The sequence below is a fragment of the Sardina pilchardus genome, chromosome 22, assembly GCF_963854185.1.
Source record: "Sardina pilchardus chromosome 22, fSarPil1.1, whole genome shotgun sequence".
NCBI classification, from domain to species: domain Eukaryota; kingdom Metazoa; phylum Chordata; class Actinopteri; order Clupeiformes; family Clupeidae; genus Sardina; species Sardina pilchardus.
In genome coordinates, this window is record NC_085015.1 from 28,471,065 (window position 1) to 28,497,231 (window position 26,167).

At 41.4% G+C, this 26,167-nt stretch overlaps 3 protein-coding genes across 3 annotated transcripts; 2 read left to right on the forward strand and 1 right to left on the reverse strand.

Moving 5' to 3' along the window:
• The first annotated feature begins 390 nt into the window (after nucleotides 1-390).
• Nucleotides 391-6,759, forward strand: stub1 (STIP1 homology and U-Box containing protein 1). Its single transcript, XM_062525527.1, has 8 exons — nucleotides 391-719; nucleotides 1,401-1,644; nucleotides 2,194-2,392; nucleotides 2,498-2,663; nucleotides 2,772-2,850; nucleotides 3,082-3,138; nucleotides 5,064-5,180; nucleotides 5,280-6,759. Exons 2-8 carry the CDS (start codon nucleotides 1,531-1,533, stop codon nucleotides 5,403-5,405), a joined length of 858 nt encoding a protein of 285 aa, XP_062381511.1. The 5' UTR covers nucleotides 391-719; nucleotides 1,401-1,530; the 3' UTR covers nucleotides 5,406-6,759.
• A 1,543-nt stretch (nucleotides 6,760-8,302) lies between these two features.
• LOC134070450 (C-reactive protein-like) lies at nucleotides 8,303-21,967 on the forward strand. Its single transcript, XM_062526820.1, has 3 exons — nucleotides 8,303-8,414; nucleotides 9,067-9,128; nucleotides 20,996-21,967. Exons 1-3 carry the CDS (start codon nucleotides 8,317-8,319, stop codon nucleotides 21,607-21,609), a joined length of 774 nt encoding a protein of 257 aa, XP_062382804.1. The 5' UTR covers nucleotides 8,303-8,316; the 3' UTR covers nucleotides 21,610-21,967.
• Nucleotides 12,305-14,235, reverse strand: LOC134070449 (uncharacterized). Its single transcript, XM_062526819.1, has 4 exons — nucleotides 14,170-14,235; nucleotides 13,314-13,856; nucleotides 13,011-13,097; nucleotides 12,305-12,922 (listed from the first exon to the last, which is right to left on the reverse strand). The coding sequence occupies exons 1-4, from the start codon at nucleotides 14,170-14,172 to the stop codon at nucleotides 12,608-12,610; spliced, it is 948 nt and encodes a 315-aa protein (XP_062382803.1). The 5' UTR covers nucleotides 14,173-14,235; the 3' UTR covers nucleotides 12,305-12,607.
• Nucleotides 21,968-26,167: the final 4,200 nt, after the last annotated feature.

Below are 26,167 nucleotides of genomic sequence, written 5' to 3' on the forward strand. Positions count from 1 at the left end.
TACATTTTAGAAAACATAATTACTTGACCGTGGCTTTTTAAAGGAAAGCTTATAGTAAAAGTAAGGTGTCCAATTGTGGACTAGACAAGGATTGGTGGGTATGCCTCTCTGATGACCATCCAAGTCCTGTTACAATACTACAACAATATAAGTGTGCTTTTTGCTATTGTTTGTACCATAAAGAGAAAATAAGGCTCTGGGTTTCATAGGTTTTACATCTAGCATAGCTATTTGGGTTTATACCTATAATGTTATTACCCTAAGTACCTTAGTAACTAAGGATATATGTACTATACTTTTTTCGCAGATTTTGCTTTTCGTAGGCCTGTGTTACGTACACGGACATCTCTATGCAGTGTCGAATCAAACTTCCGGTCACGGCAGCGTGACGCCATACTCAAAACAAGCAGAAGATGAGAGGTCCCTTGGAGAGTAAAAAGTCTAGAAACAGTAGCCTTGATCTCGCAAAATTGAGTCAGTCGGCTTGAGTAGAACCGTTAAGATGAGTCTAAAGCGTAATTTAGTGATATTTTAACGGTTTGAAAAACGGGGAACAATCAGTAGATAAGACCAAAGGTGAAATAATTAACGTTAGCTAGCTAGCACAGTAGCTGCTAACTTGCTAGCCCCGGTGAGCTAGCTACCAAGAAGCCCCGACATTTGAGAACGACTAACCTTACTGGACATTGGGACACTGGTGTTGGTTGTCATTGTATCTGGTAGGTTGTGTAATGCCTCTTGGCATGAAATCATTTATTGCGAGAAAGTGAGTGTGTTGTGGAATGGGTATTGTTATTTGTGTGTTGCAGTGATGCGCTTGACAGCTAACCTTACGCTAACGTTTATTAGCAAAACAACGATCAAACGTAGCACAACATGTCTACGTTCGCAAGCTAACCAGGTGTCAGATCCGATGTAAGATGGCTATCTGGCGTAGAAACTGTGAGCTCGTACCTCAGAGAATTGTTTTGCACAATATATCGCACACTCTCGCTTTCTTAAGTTATTTTGCCAAGACATCAACCATAACATTATTGATGTTAGCGTTAGCTAACGTAAGTGTAACGGTAATCAAATAACGAAGTGCCACTAATAGTTAGTTTGCCCTAAATGTTTTTGACATGAGGAAAGTACTTATTGCTACCGCTACCTAGCTTCCCATTACATTACTAACGTTTACCGTGGCAAAACAGTTTGTTGTGTGTGTGACAGCTAGCTGACTAGCTTGGCAGCTAGCAGTTACCTGGCCTTTGGTAGCTACAGGTTGCACTCTGCTGAGCATCTATGTTTGTCCAAGTAACGTGCTTAAGGTGCTGTCCTCAACAAAAACTGTCACTTTATGGACATCCGCCCATTTGTGCATTGCGTCATCCGAGTGCCGCATGATGTCTCTTTTTCAGGGAGTGAGAGGTAAGGCTAGGCATCTCTCCAGTTGACGCTGTTCCCTGGAGCGGCCTTAGCCAAGTCGAAGAGACGGGGAACAGGATAGGGAAGCAGGGCGGCTCGGCCACCTCGGAGCCTGTGGAGAAGATGGCGGGGAGCCCCGAGAAGAGTTCGTCCGCCCAGGAGCTGAAGGAGCAAGGCAACCGGCTTTTTCTCTGCCGCAAATACCAGGAGGCCGCTACCTGCTACAGTAAAGCAATAGTAGGTGGAGAACATGAAATTGGGTGAATTAACCCATTTGCAGATTGTGATTGCGCAGTGAGACTCTTCAGGAAAACATAATAACATTGATTCTGGTCATGTTTGTAAGTTTACAACCCACATACACATCACCGTGTTTTCTGTTGCGTCAATTAATTCCTGACTGCACAGGGATGTGTTTTTGGTTGGCCTGTCTAATCCCTAATGATAATGGACAACGTTATAACGTTGAGACGTCCCATGAGAGGACCAAACTGTTATGCTGAGTTACTATTCAGCCCCATGCCCCCCCCCCCCCCTGTTTGCATTCACATCGCCAGTAGGTCTGCTGAGGTGACCTAATGCTTAGTTACATGCAGTGTAATGTACGTTTACGCTCATATGCAACCTTATGCAAAAGGTTGTGGAAGTAATTGCCACATCAAGATAAGTAATGCATGGATATCGTCAAGAAATGCGGGAAGCAGAATGGGTTATGTATAAGTATGACCTTTTTATGTGATGTAGAACCTATAACCTCATGTACATGTTCTGTATGTGTGCTGACAGAATCGAAATCCATCAGTAGCTGTGTACTACACAAACCGTGCCCTGTGCTACGTGAAACTACAGCAGTACGACAAAGCATTAGCTGATTGCAAACACGCCCTTGAACTGGACACCCAATCAGTGAAAGCTCACTTCTTTTTGGGCCAATGCCACTTGGAGCTTGAGAATTATGAAGAGGCCATAGGAAACCTACAGAGAGGTAAAGACTGGCAGATAGAGTTGTGGAAGGCATGGCACATTTACCTTGTTGTCATTTTGGTGAGGAGAAATCCATTCTTATGCTAATAATGAAACTTCTGCCCAGCTTATAACCTGGCAAAGGAGCAGCGCCTGAACTTTGGTGATGACATCCCAAGTGCACTGCGTCTTGCAAAGAAGAAACGCTGGAATAGTTTGGAAGAGAAACGCATCAACCAGGAGAACGAGCTGCACGCCTATCTTACTAAACTCATCCTGGCTGAGAAAGAGAGGTGTGTATGCAAGACTGTAACCACAAGGAGGAGTATGCAGCTTCTTTTGTGTGAAACAGACAGTTGGCGCGATTGATGTAAAATGCTATTGTTACTATTTGTCTTCAGAGAAATTGAGGAATGCAGAGAGAAGCAAGTGGATGATAATCAGAGTGGAAGTGAGATCAGCAAAATCAAGTCGAAACACGTATGTATAAACTGCTGTATATATAAATATGTGACTAAAATAAAGTGGAAGATTTTGCATTTAAAGTTGAAAACATTGACAGCAAACTGCCCACAGCATTTTTGAAAGCCAATTCTCTGAACAGTAACACCTTTGAAAGCATGTAAAACATAGTAGCTTCTCCTTTTCTCAACTTGCTGACTAACAGCTACATTTCAACTTGACTCATCTTTGTGTGCTCTCTGTGAACAGGATAAGTATCTGTTGGACATGGACGAGCTGTTTGCTCAGGTGGACGAGAAAAGAAAGGTAAGTTCAGACTCCTGTTTGACTTGGACCAGGGAACAAAAAAGCAAAGATGATTATACATGAATAACCTCTTTACAATGTCAAGCAACTGTGACTTGGTGTGTTTGGTATATTATGCAACATCTTGGGCCCTCCAGTAGATAGAAGTTGGACTCCTGCTGACAGTTGTTTTGGTCAGCTATGGTAGCGTCAAAGCTGACGTAAGCAAGGGACTGCTGTGAACTGTATTTTCTCTCTCTCACTCTCACTCAATTCAATTCAATTCAATTCAATTCAATTCAATTCAATTCAATTCAATTCAATTCAATTCAATTCAATTCAATTCAATTCAATATAGCTTTATTGGCATGAAAGTTTCAGAAATATTATTGCCAAAGCTCAATTACATGTACACATAAGAGGTTAAAGTAAAATAACTAAATGTTTGACAGAATTGTGGAATTAACGTATAAGCGGACATAAACATAGACATAGACAACAACGACAACAACAAAACAACAATTCTTATAATAATAACAAATATACACCATTATTGGTGTTTGTGGCCTCACTAGCTGTCCCTCAAGTTGTGGCAGGCTGCTACAAATTTTGCAGCCAGAATGGCCACATCCTCATTCTCTCCAAGGATGTAATTTAGCTTCATTTGTCCAGGTTTGAAACTCAGGGAGGGTTGAATTTAATTTATTGAATAATAATGTCCGTATTTCTTCATATTTTGTAGCCTGACTCTCGCCAGACCCTCGTAGTTCCGCCATGCTCCACCAGAGGCGTTTCGCTGGGCTCCACACAAGGGTCTGGGCTCGAGGGCAATGCAAACTCCTTCAAGGGAGCAAAAAATAATGAACCAATCAGGATAGCCGGAGGGGATTTCATAGATGTGACGTAGCGCCGAAGTGACTGTCTGATTCAAACAACAATTGCGGCACGCAACGAGGAGTCTTGTGCTGACATTGATTCTGCTATTTCAACCGTTTTGTCGAATCTATCGAGTATTCATTCTTTAAAAGAGAATGGTTTTGAAGGCATGTATTGGTGGCAAGGATATTTTCACTCTTCCTCCGACTGGGTTTGGCAAGAGCTTGAAGTAGCCTAGCACGTCATTCGAGATAACGGACAAGTGGTTTATCAAATCACATGCAAGGATTTTTTTACAAGGCCCCGCCTTCAGAAATACATCTCCTATCGAGAAGTCCCAGATCCTTGTGTGAAGCTCGGCAAACTACAAGGATCTGGCGAGAGTCAGGTTACATATTTTGGGCATTCCGTTAAGAAGTGGAGCTCTGTCTCCACGGCCCCTAGGCTGCAGTGTGAACACAGCCTCTCCTCTCTGGGCAGCCAGGTCTGCCTGTGTCTGCCTTTTTCAATGGAGAGATTGTGCTCACTGAGTCTGTACATAGTCTTGGAGTTTGGGGTCTTTTATTGTACTCAGTTAGGTAGCTTCTATGTAGTCGCGTTTTAGGGCCGAATAGCATTGTAATTTAGATTGTGTTTGGGTTACATCTTTCCAATAGGTGATGTAATTTTCCTTTTCACTGTTTGCAATTTGGTTGGGTCTGATTGTTCTTGTTACCGTAACATTGTCGTGAGCCTCAGTGATTTGAGATGGAGTTAGGTCACTGAGTCTCAGGACAAGTTGGCTAAGAGGGCTTCTTTCTATGTTTTGCTCTTGGCATTGCAGCGCTCTCTCTCACTCTCTCGCTCTCTCTCACTCTCTCTTGGCATTGCAGCGCTCTCTCTCACCCTCTCGCTCTCTCACTCTCTCTTGGCATTGCAGCGCTCTCTCTCACCCTCTCGCTCTCTCACTCTCTCTTGGCATTGCAGCACTCTCTCGCTCTCTCTCACTCTCATAACACACATCTTTGTCAGTAAGCGAAGTAGAGTTTGCTGGTTTGAAATAGCATTTTGTGTATGCTTTGGGCTTGCAGAAGAGAGAGATCCCTGACTACCTGTGTGGAAAGATCAGTTTTGAACTGATGAGAGAGCCCTGCATCACCCCCAGCGGCATAACCTACGATCGCAAAGACATTGAGGAACATCTACAGGTACGCATGTATTCAAAGGGACACTGTCGTTCCACACTAAACTGCTGCAGTGCATTCAGCCTGAACTTCAACATGAATGTGTATTTGATTGTTCTGCAGCGTGTCGGCCATTTTGATCCAGTGACTCGCAGCCCCCTGACCCAGGACCAGCTCATCCCCAATCTGGCAATGAAGGAAGTGATCGACGCTTTTATCCAAGAGAATGGCTGGGTGGAGGATTATTGAACACGAACACACACACACACACACACACAAACACGTACACACATACACACACACACACACATGCATACACACACACACACACACACACACACACACACACACACACAAAACACTTACAGACACACAATTGTAAAGCAGTGCAGCGAGCAGATAAGAGGAAGGGGAGTGGAGCAGACTGAACAAACAGACATCCTCTTGAACTCGCACTTTACACATGGGGGACGCCATGGACTATTCTCAGGTCTCCCTCCTTCTCTCTCTTTCCTCTCTCTCTCTTATTCTATCTCCCTCTTTCTGTCTTTCTCTGTGTGTGCCACAAGCCTGAATTCAATCGCTTTAAATTGGAGCCATGTCAATCAAGATTTTCAACCTCCATCTATCTCATGACCCTGCACATTATTGTTTTCAGTATCGTTTTGATTTGATCTGATTTTCTTGCTGATATTGCCCCCATTCAGATACCCTCACTGAAACATGCCGCGCAGACAGTTATGGAAAAGTTATGCAGAAAATACTAAGGAAATGTAACATTTCAATCTGTAATTGGATATCTTTTATTAGCTGTAATGGACAGAATGATGCATTAGTTAGAGAGACAAAATCACCAGAGGATATGTGGATGTGTTTGGGAGAACGTTTGTGTTTGTGTGTCAGAATTATATATATTTTTTGCATTAGAACAGCGGAGTTCATAGATGCCAGTTAGGCTCTTAATGCTGTATAATCGATAACGTACACGAGTGGCTGGAAATGTTTAATTTTTTTGGCGTGCGTGGTGCGTGTGTGTGTGTGCGCGTGCGCTTGTGTGTGTGCATGTGAGATTGTCCATCTTTGATCTCAAAGCTTCTATTAGAATGCACTTTCAGTTGCAGGAGATTTTGTAACTCTCAGATCTACAGTGTAACTCATGGTACCTCATCGTACACATACTCTCTGTCTCTACTACCGCGTGCAGATACAGCCAGGCTTCATCACACAATCAGAGCTTCACCCACAGTGTCAGTGACATGTTAGAAGGTTAACGGATGATGGCTTGGTTGTCTGGACCTGCGTGTTGGTGCATCGTTGTCTCTGTGGGCCAAGTCCCTGCTGTATGCACCCTTATGCCTCATGCTCTTAACTCTAGAGTGGACTTCACTTTTTTTCCTCGATTTTTTTTTATTATTATTATTATTCTAAAGAAAATGCTGTTTGGTGATTACTGAAGGTTTCTTTTCAGTCGTCAAAGCCTCAAACACCAGTGCACCCACTCAAAAGAAGATTGTCAAAGAGCATCCCCGGAAAAATCACAGGTCTCCGTTCAATTCAACTGTTACAGATGATAGAAAAGTATTAAAATGAATACGCAACCTTAGTTACATGTTGAATAAATGTTTTTTTTTTGTACAGTCTCCAGTGTGTGTGTGTGTGTGTGTGTGTGTGTGTGTGTGTGTGTGTGTGTGTGTGTGTGTGTGTGTGTGTGTGTGTGTGTGTGTGTGTGTGTGTGTGTGTGTGTGTGTGTGTGTGTGTGTGTGTGTGTGTGTGTGTGTGTGTTTTGTGGGGATGCTGAAGAGATGTTTCAGGTCATGTGTTCCAGACCCTGTTGCAGAGTTGGTGGCCTACTTTTGAGGCTTGTTATTGTGTCTGAACCATACAATGCTCAAGCTCTAGTCATAACCAAAGTGATGGTGGGCTGTTCTTAAACAAACCAAAAAGCGTATCAGCTTGTAGGCGTGTATTGAGCATTAACTAAAACAGACACATCATTGATCTGTCTTCAGTGGATAGGGCACACAGACAGAATATGGAATTTCCATCTCAGTTCATGCCAATGGTATACCATGGTAGGGAACTATTGGTTATTAAGTGGTCTGGTTTTGCTACTTGCCCATAGATATATGAATTTGTGGGTTTGTACAAAGTTATTCAGACACTCGGACTGTACACTTTTTCCCATTCAGACTCAGACATCCTTTGCTTGTACAATCAAAAGAGGCACATTGATGCAAAATGTCACTGCTAACAGACATGTCTTCTCTGTGTGCTTCTAGTCAGTGATCATCTTCTCTGTGTGCTTCTAGTCAGTGATCATCTACTGTAGATGCTGAGTCCAAGATTTCATTTTTGCTTGGAGTTCTAGTCATTCAAAATAGATTAACTGGAAGCCACACACACTGTTGGTGTGAACTTTATAACTTCCATAATGGAGCGACATGAGTGAGCACAGGCATAGTTTAGTGTTGTCTCGATGTTTTTACTGCTTTATGTGAGGAACTGATGTGTCATTATATGCGGAGTGTTATGTCTTTCCCACCATGAAGAGAATAGAAAAGCCACCACCACTCTCGCATACACAAGGCTTATTGTCTACAGTATGTCTCAGTGCTGAATACAGAAGAGTAGAGAAGAGTTCTTCTTACCATTCATCAGTAAAATGATATTGACACATCAGCTACTTTAAAAGCATCAATAGAGACTGACACGATGCTTGTATTGCTAGCATCTGTGTTTTCCAGATGTGTGACACATTTGACACTGACAAAAATGTCTGATGGACATCTGCACCTCTACTATTTTGCACTTTTTTTACAGAACCATTTTGGTGTTCCAGATACACATCCTTCAATTGAAAAATACACGTTTGATTTTACAACCCTTCCAAACCTGTAGCTACATAATTTACATTTTTAAAACTTTCTACTTTTCTATTTTAATTGTATAATATAAATAAATATAAAATATCCACAGATACTAAGAGCACTACAGATCAGTCAAAAATATGAGAGCATTTTGATGTATTGTTCATGTGCCTGTTTACATGGTGTGTGTGTGTGTGTGTGTGTGTGTGTGTGTGTGTGAGTTTGAACTGTCACATGTTGGCCTGCTCCCACACACCAGCCCCTTTGTCTCTGCTCGTGGGAGAGATGAGGTAATGGCCAGTGCAAGGAGGGAAGAGGAGAGACTTGTGTGTCAGTGGTCAACAGCCTTAATTTCTCATCATTCAGCTGATCTGCACACTTCCACTGAGAGGTAAAATGAGCTTTTCTTGGTCTGTTTATGAGTGTGTGAATTGCCATGTCGCCTTCTTAAAAGCATTGTGACAGTGTGACTAGCACACTCACTTTTGAGGCTTCAGGGTATTGTACATGCCCTTGCATGCAGATGCCAAGGAGCCAAATTGGAACTTTAACAAGGCTAAAATCATAGACTATTGTTTTGTGTTTGACTGTCCTTTCAATAGTTCACATGTATAAATATATTACTGTTCTGTGCATTCAAATGCAGCGTGCGTACATCTTAGATGTCTTGTAATTAGTGTACTGTAGACCAGTGGGTATAATATATATATATATTTATTAAAAAAAACGTGATCGGGAAATGTGTGTCTGACATCAGACATTCAACACATAGAGAACCGCATAGCATAACATGGCGCAAAACTCCCCACCCCTCTTTACAATCATTAGACAAAAAAAGCAGCTTTTCAAATCTATTGCCTGTACACTCTCAAAGCTATGTTGTTGACATACCGCCATTGTTTTCCTCTTGAAGTAACAGTTTTAAAAAGACACATTCAGTGTCATTTCAAGGATTCACCAAGGACAAACAATAAGTTATGTCTGTGCATGAAACTTCAGAGAAGGAAGAGCCAGCCTTGTAACCTTTGTTTGTTTTTCTGCAGCAAAATGTGGGCTGCAGCCATCTTCCTGTCTGGTGTGGTGACACTCTGCTCAGCATCCAAAGGTACTGAAGATGCATGATACAAGTTTATGGGGAAACATGAAGCATTTTGATAGTCAATATTTGCTATTTGGTATAGGCTGCAGCAGGGATGGGCATTTCATATCATTTTAAATGTAGCCTATGCTAAATACTAAAATACTCTTTAAAGGGAACAATTCAATCTATTTCTTCATCACTGACTCTTTTGATAAATGGACAGTGTTTGAGAGCAACAGCTTTTCTCTACCTATGAGACATGCCATAGGCTACATCTGCAAGCAGTCAACAGATCTACTGACCTGCCTGTTACATTTCATAGCCGAAAGACTGTAGGCCTATCAGAGATGTACTCAAAAAGTCACAACTGCACTTGTCAAGTGGTACAAACTGACCACCCAACCTATTAAGAACCACAGAATGAGGGTTTAAAGCAACTCAATGCAGTTCTGTTACTTTAAAATAATTATTTCAAACTCATGGTACACTGACATACGGAGAATAAAGTCTCATAAAGAATAAAGACATTGTCGATGCGTGTCCTTGCTTGATATTGATGTAGGTGAAACATGGGGCAACTTTGAGCAGGGCAACCACATAACCCGTACGTGTTCCAACTGGATGATCATGTTAATCAAGTTCAAAGTTATCAAGAAAATCAAGTTACCCAACGTGCCAGAACAACAATACTCATTGCCTATAAGTGTGGGTGAGCAAGTAACCATGTGGTTGAATGAGTGGTTGGTGTGAGAGAGTGTATTGTGTGTGTGTGTGTGTGTGTGTGTGTGTGTGTGTGAGAGAGAAAGAGCGAGAGAGAAAGAATAGAGCGAGAGCAAGAGCAACCTACACCTACTCATTTTACACTGGATCTTCCTGAATGTCAATATTCACAACACAAATGACTAAATCAGCTGCATTCATCATTTTGCACTTTTATGATAATCATCACATCACCAAAAGGTAATGGCATAAAATAGATGAATGTATGTTATTAGTGACTGTACAACCATCAGCCTGTAGATGGTGGTATTGAGTGAAGGGTTGCTGGTAGAGGATGATGAGAGGAGCTGCAAGGCTCAACTGTCTCACACACACACACACACACACACACACACACACACACACACACACGCATGCATACACACACACCCATCAACCAGCACCAGAATCAGCAACCCTTCGGTTACAAGCCCAAACCCAATCAGTAGGCCACGCCTGCCAGACCCCTCCTTAGGTTGTTTATTGCCACACCCCCTTGTGTTGTTCAATAAAAGAGATGGGAATGGTGACTCGAATCTAGGACTACGCTTTGCATCGTGATGATTATAGACTTTAGACTGTCATTGTAGAGCCCTGAATGTCATTAATGGACATTAGAAATACATGTGACAGAGCAGCTACTATCCATCTTGTTGTCCCTCATAAAAGTGAAGACGGGTTGGACTGCACAACTCCTGTGCCAGTGAGAACTTGCACTGCCCTAATACATTCCAAGCTGGGCTTTAGAACTGCGACTTATTGTTGTTGACATAGCTGTTATTGGGTTGCTGTCCAATGGTGGTGCATGAAGGCATTGCAGGTGGTCTCCAAGCATGCGTTTAATAATGCAGTTTCGTTTTATTTTCATACCCTACAACAACAAAGTGGCAAAACTTGAGCTTATGGGCTCGCATGGGCCATGCAGGCCCTGTTTCAGGTTAAAGATTTCATTCAGTCAAAGATGACAAACTCCATCTAGTGGTACAGATTGGCACAGAAAATATATAACCCTGTCACCAGTTAATAGACCTTCTTCTCTTGGATAACCCAGCAGCTCCTCCTCGGCGTTCTGCTTTATACTCCGGGTTCATTCTCGTCACTTGAGCTTAATGACGCTACTGAGACTCTTTCCTCTACACTGGCATGTTGTCTGAATGCAGCATGTCCACTTTCCATTAGACTCACTCGTTCTAAACCTCATCATCCATGGCTGACAAACAGTGTACGCTCAGTACGAAAGGAACTTAGAATCTGTGCTATCATCTTTCATTCACTTGCAAAAAAAGTATTCTATCAGAGCAAGATTGAGAGTGCCACTGACCGTACAAAACTTTTTTCCACTTTCAAGTTTCTCATTTGACACAAGATTCCACACAACTTCTTGAATAGGCCATGATTATTTCCAAGCTGGACTATTGTAATTCACTGTTAGCTGGCCTACCTTCTTGTGTAGTAAGATCATTACAACTGATTTAGAATGCTGCTACACACTTGGTCTTCGAACAGCCAAAAAGGACACACATAACTCCTCTCCTAGTTACTCCCTCTCCACTGGCTCCTTATAGTGGCTTACAGACTTACATTTAAATCTCTCACTTTGGCCTATAGGACACTGACTGGATCTGCTCCCTACCGCAACCACCCTCAGCGGTCTTCTGATAAGCGTCTGTGTCGACCAGCCATAAATTCTAAGTCAAATTCAAGACTCTTCTCCTCAGTGGTTTCTTGTTGGTGAAATGAGTTGTTCAATGCTCTCTGTTCCTGTGATAGTTTGGGTCCTTCAAGAGGGCTCTAAAGTCATATTCAATCAATATGCACTTATTAAGTGTTTCCTCCATTAGGAATATTATAGTATCTAGTTGTTTTCATTAGGCTATTGATTGAATTGACATTGTTATTTATTATTGCTATTCTCCATAATGTAGTATTACAAACTTTTAAATTGTTTACTGTTAAATTGAACTATTATATTGTTGTTATTTGTATGTCGCTTTGGACAAAAGTACAACCATAACCATAATAGTGTGCTACCCTGTTTATCTATAATCTAATTAAACACACAGGCACGTAATGTTGTAAATTAATAGAATGACTCATGCATAAGTGTGACCATGGATTTTTTTTTAATGTGTTTATGATGGCTAGGGAAATTAAACTAAGAAATAATTAAAGTGGGTCGATGGGTCTGTCTAGTCCTCTAGGGCTTTGCAGCAGTTCAGCTTTTGGAGGAACTGGAAAAACCTACGAACAAAAGAAAGTGTTTCATAGTTATTGAAATATCAATAACTTTGAAGGTCTCTAAAAAGCTTTATGTTGAGCTGACAGGTATTAGTTTACATTTTCCACATCATCTTGTGTCAGTTCATCAGTGACTTCAAGTCCAGGACGTTCTTCAGAGAGATCATGTTAACTGTTTTGTGTGGTTGCAATCTCACCTCTCTTTAACGCTTCTAGTCTTTTTCTTCTCCTGTTTTACCACGCTGTCACCTGCTGCTAGGGACTCGGAGGACCGTGTGCTGGTAGCCTCAGGACTTTGATCTGCATCCAGAGTCACCATCAGTTGCTCGGACACAGCACTCTGTGTCAGAGAGAGAGAGAGGGAGAGAGAGGGAGAGAGAGGGAGAGAGGAGCTTGACTGTCATTAGGTTGCTGCAATACTTTTCCTTCAGCTGCATGTTAACTATCTATTACGACATTTTCCAACTTCTGCCTTATCAAAATTTGATGTCCAACATCTGTGTAGATTACATGAACATACACCATAAAACTCTATTCTTATCCTGGGTTATGCTGGTGAAGATGTGGTTCTGATGATCTGAAGGTTCACTTACCTTTGTGGAATGCTCTGAAATACTTCCTACCTCAAGGTCCTCTTTTTCATACTTGCATGGATGGATGGGAGGCAGAGGGGCAACGGGGTTGCAGAATGCTCTGCGAAGGCCTGGGTTCAGAGGGGGGAGCTTAGCTGGCAAATGGGCTACCTTGGATGCCAGAGGAGGTAGCTTGGATGGCAGTGGAGGGAGTTTGGATGGCAGAGGCAGAGCCAGTGTCACAGCATTCTGTATTGTTGATAGAAAAATAGCATCTTAATTGACAATGCAACAAGGGTGATGGCCTATTCCTCTGATTCTGATGCACCAACAATACCTCAGATGAAATGACAGGAGCTAGGGTGGTCTTCTCCTGGGGAGCCTCTTGCACAAGTATGTGCACAATGCATTCAGCTGGTGCACTCTGCATTCAGACCAACCAGACAGAGGGAGAATCAACAATTTCAAGAAGAGCTCCAAAGTGGTAGAAATGTGTAATACCTACGCATCCCCTTACCTATCATATCCAACTTGTGAGTGCTGTACTATCTTACGAAATTATACATTGATTGAGCACTTTAGACACTAACATTGTGACAAAATAGATTAAAACAGAACTGCATCTTTTTTAGTAACTCACAGTTTTGTGCATTCCATTTTCTTCCTCTGTTGCTTCCTTCCAGAGCTGAGCTACTCTGGCCAATGTCTCTTTGCTCTGCTGCTTAAACGTGGTGGCCAGGTGTGCATGTTGCTTCCTCCAAGCTTCAAGCTCCAAGCAGTCCTCCTCTTCCTCTCTCTGGTTTTGCTGCTCGAGCTCTGCCATTCTGAAATGATCCAGGGTATGTATCATCCTGGGTAACTGAACAATGGCGTTCTTGAGCACTGCAGCAGCACTTCCTCCATTTTCCTCAGTGATGGAGATGTCCTTCTTTGCCTTCTTCCATTTCTCCATCTCTGTGACTCTGGTCTGCCTACCCTCCAGCAGGAGAGCCAGCTTCATGTCTCTTTCCTCCTGTCTGCTCTTCATGCTCTTCATGAACTCTGTCCTCATGCCCTCTATGTTGACCATCAAGGCATTCTGTTGAGCTGTAGCAGAATCCCGCACAGCCTTCAGAATCTCAGCCCTGAGGTCCAAATTAAGGCTTGGTGAGCTAAGAGTGAGCGGGGGTCTGTGAGTCAGGTCCTGCAAGTGAAATGTGAGGTGACCACTGATAAGTACTGTGATTCACATATTCTCAGTTTGAAGATAGTAATTTTCCCAGTCTTACCCCATCCATATCCTCTGCACTGAATAGTTTTTTTACCTGGGAGGTTGCTCTCTCTTTGGCCGCTGGTGAATTACTATTCTCATGGGCCTAAACACAAAGATGTTTATCTTTACCTTTGCCATTTTTCCTCTCAGATCTTCCCACAATGTTTAAGGTGAAATGGGTAGGCTTTGTTATTACCCCAACTTAACATTCAGAGTAGGCCTAATATTATTCCCCCAAACTCACCATGGTGAAGATGCAACTCCGTGATTGTAGTACAAAATGTGAATTTGTTATCTTAGCAGAACAACTCTCTAGTGAACTTCTTTTCCTCGATCAGTCTGTTTGTGTGTTGCTTTGCGCTCCATCCAGAACAGGTGCATGGATTTTTTAGTGCGTCGTTTATGACGTATATGACAGCCACGTTATTGCGTCATCAATAAGGAGTTCAGTCGCTCATGAAACGTGGGCATTTTGCCCAGACTTTTACGGAAAATGTCGTTTAGGCCAATCAGTAGGACATACATTAAACACTTATCTGACACTGTGGATTTATTTTTATGGAGAGGATGTAAAGCACTGAGCGGCGGTCATGTTTTGTAGCCTACCTGTGTGGTCTACATCTATAGGCCTAGTTAGGCTACATAAAATATGCCTGTAAAGAACTTTGCCAAGAAAATGAAATAGGAATATGAAAAGTTAGCTGGTAGCCTACTGACAAGTGGAATAATTAACTCCGCTACACAGACAGCTCAGAGGCAATAAACCAGCCTAGTGTCCCGGTCCCCCTGCATCTCATCAAAAGGTGGACAAGCACTCATTGAGGAATGGTGCCAAAGGAGTATAATTAAAGACTGAATGATGGACATTAGAAATACATGTGACAGAGCTATTATCCCTCTCAGTGAGAACTTGAACTGCCCTAATACATTAGCTGGGCTGTAGAACTGCGACTTATTGCTGTTATTGACAGTGGGGTTGCTGTCCAGTGGTGGTGCGTGAAGGCATTGCAGGTGGTCTCCGTGCATGCGTTCAATAATGTAGTTTCATTTTTACCTCACACCCCACAACAATCATCGGGGTGCTTTTAGTCAGTCAAACCTCAAGTCAAGGGCAGTAGCAAAACTTGAGCTCAAAGATGACTGACTCCACCTAGTGGTACAGATTGGCACAGAAAAGATATTACCCCATCACTAGCCTAGGAATCTAGACGCCCCTAGCGGTGGGTCTGGCTCGTCAGGTTACCCCATCACCAGTTAATAATAGCAAAAATAGACCCTCTTATCTTGGAAAAACCGGCAGTTCCTCCTCCGGTAAGTTCCTGCCGGCGTAACCTCTGAAGCCTCTCAAACGAGTATTTTGCAACATTAGTAACATCTGCTTTACCTAGCCTACTTCGGGTTCATTCTCGTCACTTAATCACGCTCGTCACGGTTAATGACGCTACTGAGATTCTTGTCTGAATGCAGCATGTCCTCTTTCCACAAGACCCACTCGTTCTAAACATCATCATCCATGGCTGACAAACAGCATGCTCAGTACAAAATGAACTCAGAGCTGCTGAGAGGAAATGGTGTAAATCCAGAGATAGAAATGATTTTAGTAACTACCAATCAGTGCTATAATCTTTTTCATTCACTTGCAAAAAGGCCTATTCTATCAGAGCAAGATTGAGAGTGCCTCTTTTAGGCATTAGGAAGATCAGACCTTATCTGAGACAAGATTCCACACAACTTCTTGTAACAACCACTATTAGCTGGCCTACTTGCTTGTGTAGTAAGATTGTTACAACTGATTCAGAATGCTTCCGCACGCCTGGTCTTCCATCAGCCAAAGAGGACACATGTAAATCCTCTCCTAGTTACTCTCCACTAGCTCCTCATTGTGGCCAGACTTACAAAAATCTCTCACTTTGGCCTATAGCAGTGTTTTTCAACCTTTTTTGAGCCAAGGCACACTTTTTTGATTGAAAAAATCCTGCGGCACACCACCAGCCGAAAATGTTAAATAAATGAAATTTTATTGAAAATGAAATTAGATAAAACTTTGTAGCCCTCATTAACGATATCAAGTCATTCTTGTCAAAGTGTCTAGAATAGGAATCAGAAAATGATTTCTATTCACTCTTTTTTTAGACCAATTAGGTGAAATTGGATAATTTCCCACGGCACACCTAACAATGTGTCACGGCACACTAGTGTGCCACGGCACAGTGGTTGAAAAACACTGGCCTATAGGACACTGACTGGATCTATACTCCCTCAATTCAATGATCAAGATGTACATGTAGGCTATATCCCCAACCGCCCACTACGGTCTTCTGATGAGTGTCTTTTGTCAACCAGCCATAAATTCTATCAAATTCAAAACTCTTTTCCTCAGTGGTTTCTTGTTGGTGAAATGAGTTGTTCAGTGCTCTCTGTTCCTGTGATAGTTTTGGGTCCTTCAAATGGGCTCTAAAGTCATATTCTGTTCAACACGCACTTATTAAGTGTTTCCTCTGTTAGGGTTTGTATGTCATGGTATTAAGTTATTTCCTCTGTTAGGGTTTGTATGTCATGGTATTAAGTTGTTTTCATTAGGCTATTGATTGAATTTAAATTGTTGTTTATTATTGCTCTGTGTTAAATTCCCATAGGGTTACATAGGGGGTCAAATACTTCATTCCCCTAGCATTTAAGGAAAACATTTATTTATTTACGATACATTCTTCAATCACAAAGAAAATTGGTGTCCTTGGCGGTTTGATTTTTACTCATTTTTTGAATTAAGACATTAAGATCAATTGTCAAATGATGATTTTATATTCCTGTTTTAGCATGGTATCAAATACATGTGCTCCCCACTGTATATCAGTATATACCAAAGATTCTAGAACAGAGCAAGATGGATCACTGGCCGGAGAATACGTTGGATATGTTGAAGTACATTCTAACGCTCCATGGGCGCCATTTTGGTAAGCCGAAAAGTAATAAATCGTGCCTTTCACATGGCCAGATCATTACCGAGTAACAAAACAAAACAAAAAACAGCTGGCAACGGCAAAAACAGCTGTTGATGTGGGTTTATATGATTGGAACTGTGTCTGAAAATTTCAGAAATGTTGCTGAGCTTACCAAAATGGCGCCCTGTCGTGTACTTCATTCTTTTGACACAACTGATCCATCTTGCTCTGTTCTAGAATCTTTGGTATATACCATCACCATATTTAAAATCAAAACACGCAAGCACAAGGTGAGAGTGTTCATTCCATAACAGCAATTGTGACAACATTCAGGATTTGTTTTGTAGCTTACCATATCATCGTCATCGTCATCGTCATCATCATGACCTGAGTCAGTAAATACTGGAATGACAGCAGAAGCAATCTTAACAATTTCATAGCTAGTCTACTTGGACCTGCCGTACACTGCAGGTTGGAAAATCTGGAATTATGTTTGAATCATAATGCCGTACCTCAGACCTGGAACATGTCCACATGTAGGCTAAGAAGTTGTAGTGGGTCACTGGCTGCATGTCATACACCTAGCCTTCGGCGTATCCTTTAATCCAGAGGCAGTGAAGGGGGGCAGTGCTGAGCCTATATGCTGTATCGGCATGATATACATGCATCCTTTGCCTCCCCAGGCCCTAGTCAGGCCAGCCCCTGTGTAGCCCATCTCATCAGGGGAGACAGGGGTAAGTCGGCGCTGATCAGAGCCCCCTATTCCCTCAGAGAAGTTTTTTCCTCGCCAGTAGTAAATCTGAGAAAATAGGAAAAAGTTTGGCTAGTTACTTCAGTAGACTTTTGGGGCGTGTTAATATGAATATCGTTATGTTAGCTCTTACCCCATCTTTTTCCTCCACCCATGAGGCAGTTGCCACAGCAATGGAATTTTCATTTAACAAATTAACAACGTAGAAAAAAATCTGAAAAGAGCATACAGTTTTTAGGAAGTGAAAACACAGATTTAGAAGATCAAATATCACAATGGGAAATAGGAAATAAATACTAACATGAAGAACTATGTACATAGTGATTGAATTTAATGTTGGTTGTGCAGAACAGTCATGACCATTTTTTGTCCATGTCCGTCCTCATGAAGGATAGCACTTCCCAGTAATTCTGAGGTCGATGTCCTCAATCCTGGAGTCATAATACAGACAAAAGTTCCATACAGTCTTGAGTCACAAGGGTTGGTTTTGTAGGGCCTCAGTTGTGTGTTACCCGACACAAAAGATGTCCAGAGCTGGTTCTCTCCAACGCTTGGCAGCAGGATGAGGGGCTGAGCATGAAGACATTATCAGGATGTGTTAGTCGAATTTGCCTCTTTTGCTGCAGTTATGGGGATTTCATACTTTTCCTGGAGGCGTTTTGCAGCCTGCGTCAACACATTGTTGCCAGATCTGATAGTCTTTTTCAACTGGTGCAGATAGCTCTCAAATTTAAATGCACTGCACTGATCCAAGGAATCGTAGGTGGTGGCATCAGAAGTGAGATGGATCAGTGAGTGCACGTTGTACACCAGAAATTCTCTGCCATAAATTTTACGGTCTTGCTCCACAAAATAGACCAAGAGGTTGTGCGCTTTTGTGAGTGTTGGGGAGACTAAAGGACATAAAATGTCTGTAAATGTCTTTTTGTAGAATCCCCCGCAGTACTATTTTCCCTGTGTACAGCATAAACTGACGGAATTCAGTGGCCTTCCACCTGTCTAACTCATTTAACCCGTGGCTTCCTTGCATATTGGGAATGTCGCCTCTGAAATTTCTCTTTCCTACTTCCCTCAGTTGAGCTGGTGACAGCCTGTGTGCAGTTGTGCCATAGGACCACCGGCAAAGCAATTTGCGCATTACCCCAAGGCAGCACTGATGCATGTAGTCTGCAGGGAAAGACTTGACCACATCGATTGGCAGGTTTATGACGGGGGAAACCGAGTTGTCATGGTGGTGCTCAGGTTGTCTCTGTTCTCTGAATGACTCATCATCTCGAAGAGTTAGGTCCTGTACTTTTTGAAAAGTCATTCTCCCCTCCCAAAAGACCTTTGCTCAGCATAGGAGGGGACAGGGCAGAAGGGTCAGGAAACGGAGGGAAAAGAAGTAACCGTAATAGTAAGTTTACGTTCAACACAAGTTCATTGCAGGGTGCTTACAAACAAAATCCAACAATCTATCTACCTGAGGGGCCACAGACATGATTAACTAATGAAAATGTAATGCTTAGCTAATGAGGACATGCCTATATTCATACAATGTGGATTCTTCGATATTCTCTGAAAATGATCTTTGGGACACATTTTTCAAAAACCAAGAAATCAACATGATCATGTGTAATTGATCATTATTCTTAATGATTTACCCACTGTACCTAATGTTCAAGATGATTTGTTGTCCATACCTGATGTCATTAATGACAGACAATGAATTCATGTTAATTAATGACATTTTCATGTATAATTAATGCATGAGTTAATGAATGAACTCATGATAATTCATTACATTTAGTTAACATGAATTCATGTGTACTTTTCTTTTTTCTCCATGACAGTGATGTCCACGATTTTGTCCGACAAAAAGTCATCATGACCATGATTAATTAATCCTGATTCATGATGATGTGCCAACCGTACTTAATGCTTAAGATGATGAGTTGTTTATGCATGAATTCATTAATGACAATCAGTTAATTCATGTTAAGTCATAATGATTCATGATATATAAAGGGATAAATTAATGCATGATTCATGCATTAATTCATGCATGAATTCATGAGAAATTTTACATGCCCCAAGTCTTAATCTGTTCCAGTAGGGGTTCTGACCAGGAATCCATTGAGAAAACTTTGACCAAAAGGTCAAGAGTGAATTGAACAGAGCAGGTTTGGAAAATTAGCATGGCAATTAATAACAATAATAATAATTTCCTTATTTTCCCCCTTTTTTGTCCGATTTGTTTTTTGGGGGGCTCTCTAAATGCTTAATTAAAGCATGTTTTGATCTGTATTCAATGTAAGGCATGTGCATGTAACCTGAAAACAAATCACCGTTGATATTTCTCCAAAAAATCATCAAAAATTGGCATTATTCAAAAATGTTACATTGGAAAATGTATTATTATGGGTTTAAAATATGTAATTGATAGAGGACTACATACTTTTAATAATATTATATTGTTTTCAAGGTCAATAACCCTACAGTACAGCCAAAATTGCTGGAAAACCTGCCATTTTGGGATACGGCGGCCATATTGAATTTTTGGCCAAAATTTAACATGCCCCAAGTCTTAATCTGTTCCAATGGGGGTTCTGACCAGGAATCCATTGAGAAAACTTTGACCAAAAACTAGGCCCAAAAGTTCTAGCAAATGACCTATTGTGGAACTGCACACGAAAGCTAAGCGCAAACGAAAACTAAACCAAGTTTGGATCGAGGATAGAAATTGTTCCATGAAAGGTAAAGTCAGTCAGCTGCTAGATGGCTTAGTTATGCCAGATGGCTAACACAACGGCCAACACAACAGCAAGTATGCACATAGGCTACTACGAAATTATCCTGTAGTAGGCCTACTTCTACTACACGATCGGAAATCGCCTACCCAGACTACTTTTTCACATAGGAGTAGGGTTTGATAGCTTTTTACTTCGATAAATGAAATGAAATCATTATTTAAAAACAGCAATTTCGTTACTCAGGTTATCTTTGTTTATTATTTATCTAATATTAAAAATGAGTTTGATTATCTGAAACATTTATGTGATGAATATGCATAAATAGAAGAAATCAGCAAACAGTCAAACAGTTTTTCACAGCACATGCTTTTTATGCCTATGCTTCAAGCAACACCCAAGGCCCTAATGACAGGCAATCAGTAAAATCTGAAGTCTAACCAAAACCTCATTTAATAATGATACAAATCTATTCGCCAATTTGATAGCATGAGCAAGCTCCTAGGCGCTAACAGTGGTGGGGCAGCTCATACGCCACAAAATAGCTTTAGTCTCAACAACACACTTGTTTCATTGAGTTTGCCCATCATTTTAATGGCCCTCAACTGTGCTGACGAGACATCCATGTGTTCTGTTTGTGTGGACTAGGTTTGGGTGGCAAGGTGTTCCTCTTCCCTTATGAGACCGACTTCAGCTTCGTGAAGCTCACCCCCCAGAAGCCTCTGGGTCTGTCTGCCTTCACACTCTGCATGCGCGTGGCCACCGAGCTCGAGGGGGAACGGCAGATCATCCTGTTCGCGTACCGTACGCCAGACTACGACGAGCTGAACGTGTGGCGCGAGAAAGACGGGCGCATGTCATTCTACCTGAGCGGAGATGGCGCCTTCTTCCACCTGCCACCGCTCACCACGTTCCGAACACACCTGTGCCTCACCTGGGCCTCGCGCACAGGCCTCTCCGCGTTCTGGGTGGACGGCCGTCGAAGCGCTCTCCAGATCTACAAGCCAGGCCATTCGATTCGACCTCAGGGGACAGCGCTACTTGGACAGGATGCGGACAAACACCTGGGGGACTTCGAGGCAGTCCAGAGCTTCGCGGGAGAGATCACTGACCTCTGTATGTGGGACTATGTACTGACAGGTAACCAGATCAAAGCACTGTACTTCAACCAGGGTCCGCGCGTGCCACGCCCAAATGTTTTTGATTGGCAGACCATAGAGTATGACATTCAAGGGAACGTGCTGGTGGTCGCTGATGACTGACTAAGCCCATTTAACCTGTCAAACTCATATGCCCTCCCTCCAACATCCTCTTACACAAATATTTATGGAAGTGTTACCCTTTTTGCCATCTTGTACATTTCAAGGCCAGTATAATACAAGGGCCCAAATAGGCCTTTTTCTGTGCTTAATGTTGAACATGATGTAGGCTAGTTTGAGCATCTAAACATCATCAAGCTCTTGTTCAGGACATACCTGATTAGAACACAATCATTAATTCTCTCCCCATCACATAATTTCCAAACTAATGAACAATTAAAGTTTAGTTACACTGTATTCTCTACCTGTAAGCATTGTAATCTGTAGTCAATAAAGCTGTGATGTGTGTAAAATTGGAGAATTGGTGTAGGACTTCATTCATACTGTGTAACATAGCATGTTGACGGCATCACAAATAAGATAGCTTTGATCATTGAAGCATGTGTTATATGGAATTCAGATGATTTAAGCCTGGTATTGTATAACCAGAAGGTGGCAGTACTGCCACTACAAATGGTTTTAGTTTCTGAGCAGGTCTTTAGAGGACGAACAGCTCCGAGATCAACCCAGCAGAAGAAGTCAGGTTCACTGATGGCTCCTCTCAGATTCTGTGGTCACCTGCACTGTGCTGCACGAGTAGTATTACTCAAAGTGACTGATTTACGCATGAAAACATCTTCAGTCAATCTGTTTTCTATTGGATGCTAAAAAACACCACCTGGGATGTCTTCGCATGAAAAAAAGCTTATGGTGATCATATCAATGATACCAACAACAATAGCAATAATGATGAGGATGAGGAAAAATAATTATTATAACAATGAAGGTTAATGTTTTTTGTCTATATTTGTAATCTTGTAATGGTTGATTTCAACTCAATTTCAGCTGAAACATATTGTACTCCTAAAGCAGTAATGAGGATGTGTTGTTGTTCAATCAACTCATTATGAACAGCTTCCCATTTCCCGACCTCTTCAAGGCTGCAGAGGAAGGGAACAGATTTCAGGCGAAAGAAGAACAGAATGACAAATCTTTTATCTGAAGAGGTGTACAGACGTGATGCTACAGGGCCTATTTCACATGTGCCAATGTGTGCATGTGCGTGAGTGTGTCTGTCTGTGTGTGTGTGTGTGTGTGTGTGTGTGTGTGTGTGTGTGTGTGTGTGTGTGTGGCACACATAAATCACCCGTCAGCTCTGAAGCAGGACTGCAGGTCAGCAGCCAAATGTTCCACCTCCTGAACGCTGCCCCGCATCCGTCGCCGTGCCCACCGATGCCCACTGATGCTCGCTCCCTGTGGGTGAGCACCTTCCCGCACCATCTGCCCACTGCCCCCTGGTACCAACGGCGAGACCCACCCATCCTCTCACACACCCTGCCCGCTGTCAGGGAGCACGCATGCACATGCTCTCACGCACCCACAGATACACATACGCTCTGCCTCACAAGCATGAAGCCTCATTTCATGGCGTTTTGATATGGAATGTTGGTGATAATTATGGACAACCATCAACAAAAGGGATATGCACATTTATTTTGTTTATTCAAAGTACTTCTTTCATTTTCAGGGACCAAATGCAAGAATAGAGGCATTATGTGAACAAACAAAATGATGTATTTTGGACTGTTGACTTTGTCCAGAGACTGGCATCAATGTTTTCCTTAACAAAACCATATATTAATATTAAATCTAAATATTAGCATGTTCTTATTTGACCAGGCTTGTGCACAATTCCGAATTTTAGAATTGGCCTCCATTCAATTCATTAATTGGAATTTGAATTGAATTGGCCCTGTCCCACAGGAAGTTGAATTGGAATTAGAATTGGAATGACAGGAAGTAGAATTCAATTCATGGCAATTCAAAACAATTCCACAGTCACACAACAGGAAGAACGTGTTGAATCTCACATACAGTACATTCAGTTTTGGGAAGGTTACTTTGGAAATTTAATTGGTTACTGTTTTCAATTTTAAGTTGTGTGTTTGTTGAGATCATATATATATTGTGAAAATGCATTGTTAAACACTACCCTTAAATGATGTATATGAATTTCTCTGAATTTCTACTTCCTTTAATTCAAATCAAAATTCGAATTGTAATTCTACATCCTGTTTTTGACCTCAATTCAAATTCAATTCAAACTTAAGAACTGAACTGGAATTTAGGGGTCATTCTCAATTCAATTCTGAATTTTACACACGCCTGTATTTGATGTTCCTTTTTAAAAATATAAAGATAATATATTTGTATATTGTATATCAGAATATTTGTATCGTTAATTTCATAATTGAAATGCTTGATATGTATTAAATGTGATTACAGTTTTTCTCAATTGTTTACACACAATTTCGGTTACTTGAGACACAATGGCCATAATATGTAACTCATGCACCAACCTCCTGAACCAATTCTGCTAAACTATAAGCACAATCTCTGCTTTACACTCAAATTGCAGTTAAAATACACACTGTTTTCAAAACTCTGCACACAATTTTCATGAAGAAAATATCTTGTTTTCACAGGGAATACACTGCCATTCAGATTCTAAAGCTAACTGCCCTGCCATGCACACTGACTCATCACATGGGCAAACACCCGTCACACAGTTTTACAATTATCAATCAGAGCTTTAGTATACAGTAATAAAGGTAGAGGCAGAGCCAGAGGAGTGAGAGTAAGACCATGCAGGAGGAGGACGGGGAAGCCAAGGACCGTAATCTCTGATGAGATCCAAGCCACTTGCAGTGCAGTGTATCAATACAGTACAGTGCCGTACAATACAATGTGCACAGTAGTACAGTATTGCCTGTGGGCTGTTCTGTACAGTAAAAATAAAGTAGCCTATGTTTCAAGTATTTGGGAAAAGTATTCCTACTGTACTTTGTATTCCTACACAGTATTTACAGTATTTTATTATTTGTTTGGCAGCTGAAAGATTACCAACACAAGGGCTTCTGTCTAATGAACAGGACACTGAAATCATGAACATGGTCCTAGAAAGTAACGGCATAACATTACGGCAAATACAAAGAAAAACAGTGAGATATTTCAAAATATTGATAAGCATATCAACTTACTGTATCAGCTTATCTGTGTTTGTAGTACTGTTTGTAGTGTAATACTGAACAAAAAAAGGCCTAAATCATTATGATGAATGGAGAAGAAGTGTTTTCAATTCATCGCAGTGTTTTACACTGAGCTCATCAGTGTTCAACTGGTTCTTATAAATGTCTTGTCATATGATGGTTTGTGTGTGTCTTTTGAGAACAAAAGACCATTTTGAGGAGAAAGTACATTGTTTTGAAGGTAAAGTGTCATTTTGCATGAGAATTGAGGAGTTTGGCCCATTGTGTGTGTTTTTGGATTTGTGTGTAGAGTTCTGAGAGTATGAGGCATGCTTTCAGAAAATGTGTGTAAACAATCGAGAAAAACTGTAATCCCTGATATTTTCCAAATTCTCTGGTTAAGTATCAAGGTATAGATTGGTGTGAATAAGTGTAAATAGACCTACTGTATTTACCATTTTTTTTGGTAATGACAAAAAAAAAATATTCCTTCTTGGCTTAAAATAAAACGAATACTATAACTATAGAAAATACCATAACAATTGTATTTGTATGCTATTCATCCACTGATTTTCAGTCAAATGAATGAATTTAATGTGCTGAAGAAGAAATTAAGAACATAATTTATCTTTCTTAAACCCTGTTGCCCAATTGCCTGTTTGCTCTCATAGGCAATTGAGGTGACACTCATGCCTTTCTGGATCCATGCTGAATTCGGACTAATGTATTTGCTTGTAAAAAGTAAATGCTTGTGAGGTGCTCAAGGCGGTAAATGAAAAGTTAGTTAAGCAAAAGTGTCGTGGCACACTCAGAACTTCAAGATATTTTAAGAATATTTTTTATTGACCAACGTTTCGGCTTAGGCCTTCATCAGGGTCATTTATGACGAATTTGGACTAATGACATCCTGAATACTTCATAGTACTTTGTCTTATTCTGCACATTGCCAAATTCAACCACTGTCAATTTCCTTCTCCACCAAATACCACCATCAAAGATATTTGTCTTTTGTTTTTAATGGGCAGTGGAGAATTCTTAGCTCACAAACCCTTTCTTACTTTAGTATGATACTGTATGTGAACCTGAAGTTTTAATCACAGTAGTGATATGACAACTCTCTGTACTCTTACATAAAAGGTTATCAACTACCTCATAATGTCAACGAGTTTAAGGAGTGGTTGATAATATTTCTGAAACATAATTTGTGATATGAATGAATCTCATGAGATCAAAAAAGTCCTCTTAGACTTTCATGGAGCATCAGTGAGCATATACTGTGCAAGTGTATATATTCCTGCATATGCATAGGCAGTAGTGTGTGTGTGTGTGTGTGTGTGTGTGTGTGCGTGCATGCGTGCATGCGTGATGGCTTGTGCCTGCGTGTGTGAGCTGGTGAGGCCAGCTTGGGGAATGGGGTGAGGCGGTGTGTGTAATATGTGTGCATGTGCATGTTCAGTGTGTGTGTTGAGTGTGTTCAGCGTGTGTGTGTGTGT

Coding starts and splice junctions, on each gene's coding strand:
- stub1 (XM_062525527.1), top strand. CDS start 1,531: ATGGCGGGGAGCCCCGAGAAGAGTTCGTCCGCCCAGGAGCTGAAGGAG. Junction 2,393..2,497: donor CATAGGAAACCTACAGAGAG/GTAAAGACTGGC, acceptor ACTTCTGCCCAG/CTTATAACCTGGCAAAGGAG. Junction 2,664..2,771: donor ATCCTGGCTGAGAAAGAGAG/GTGTGTATGCAA, acceptor ATTTGTCTTCAG/AGAAATTGAGGAATGCAGAG.
- LOC134070450 (XM_062526820.1), top strand. CDS start 8,317: ATGGCCAGTGCAAGGAGGGAAGAGGAGAGACTTGTGTGTCAGTGGTCA. Junction 8,415..9,066: donor CTGCACACTTCCACTGAGAG/GTAAAATGAGCT, acceptor GTTTTTCTGCAG/CAAAATGTGGGCTGCAGCCA. Junction 9,129..20,995: donor ACTCTGCTCAGCATCCAAAG/GTACTGAAGATG, acceptor TGTGTGGACTAG/GTTTGGGTGGCAAGGTGTTC.
- LOC134070449 (XM_062526819.1), bottom strand. Junction 13,098..13,313: donor AAAATGGAATGCACAAAACT/GTGAGTTACTAA, acceptor GTCTGAATGCAG/AGTGCACCAGCTGAATGCAT. Junction 12,923..13,010: donor CTCCTGTCATTTCATCTGAG/GTATTGTTGGTG, acceptor TCAACAATACAG/AATGCTGTGACACTGGCTCT.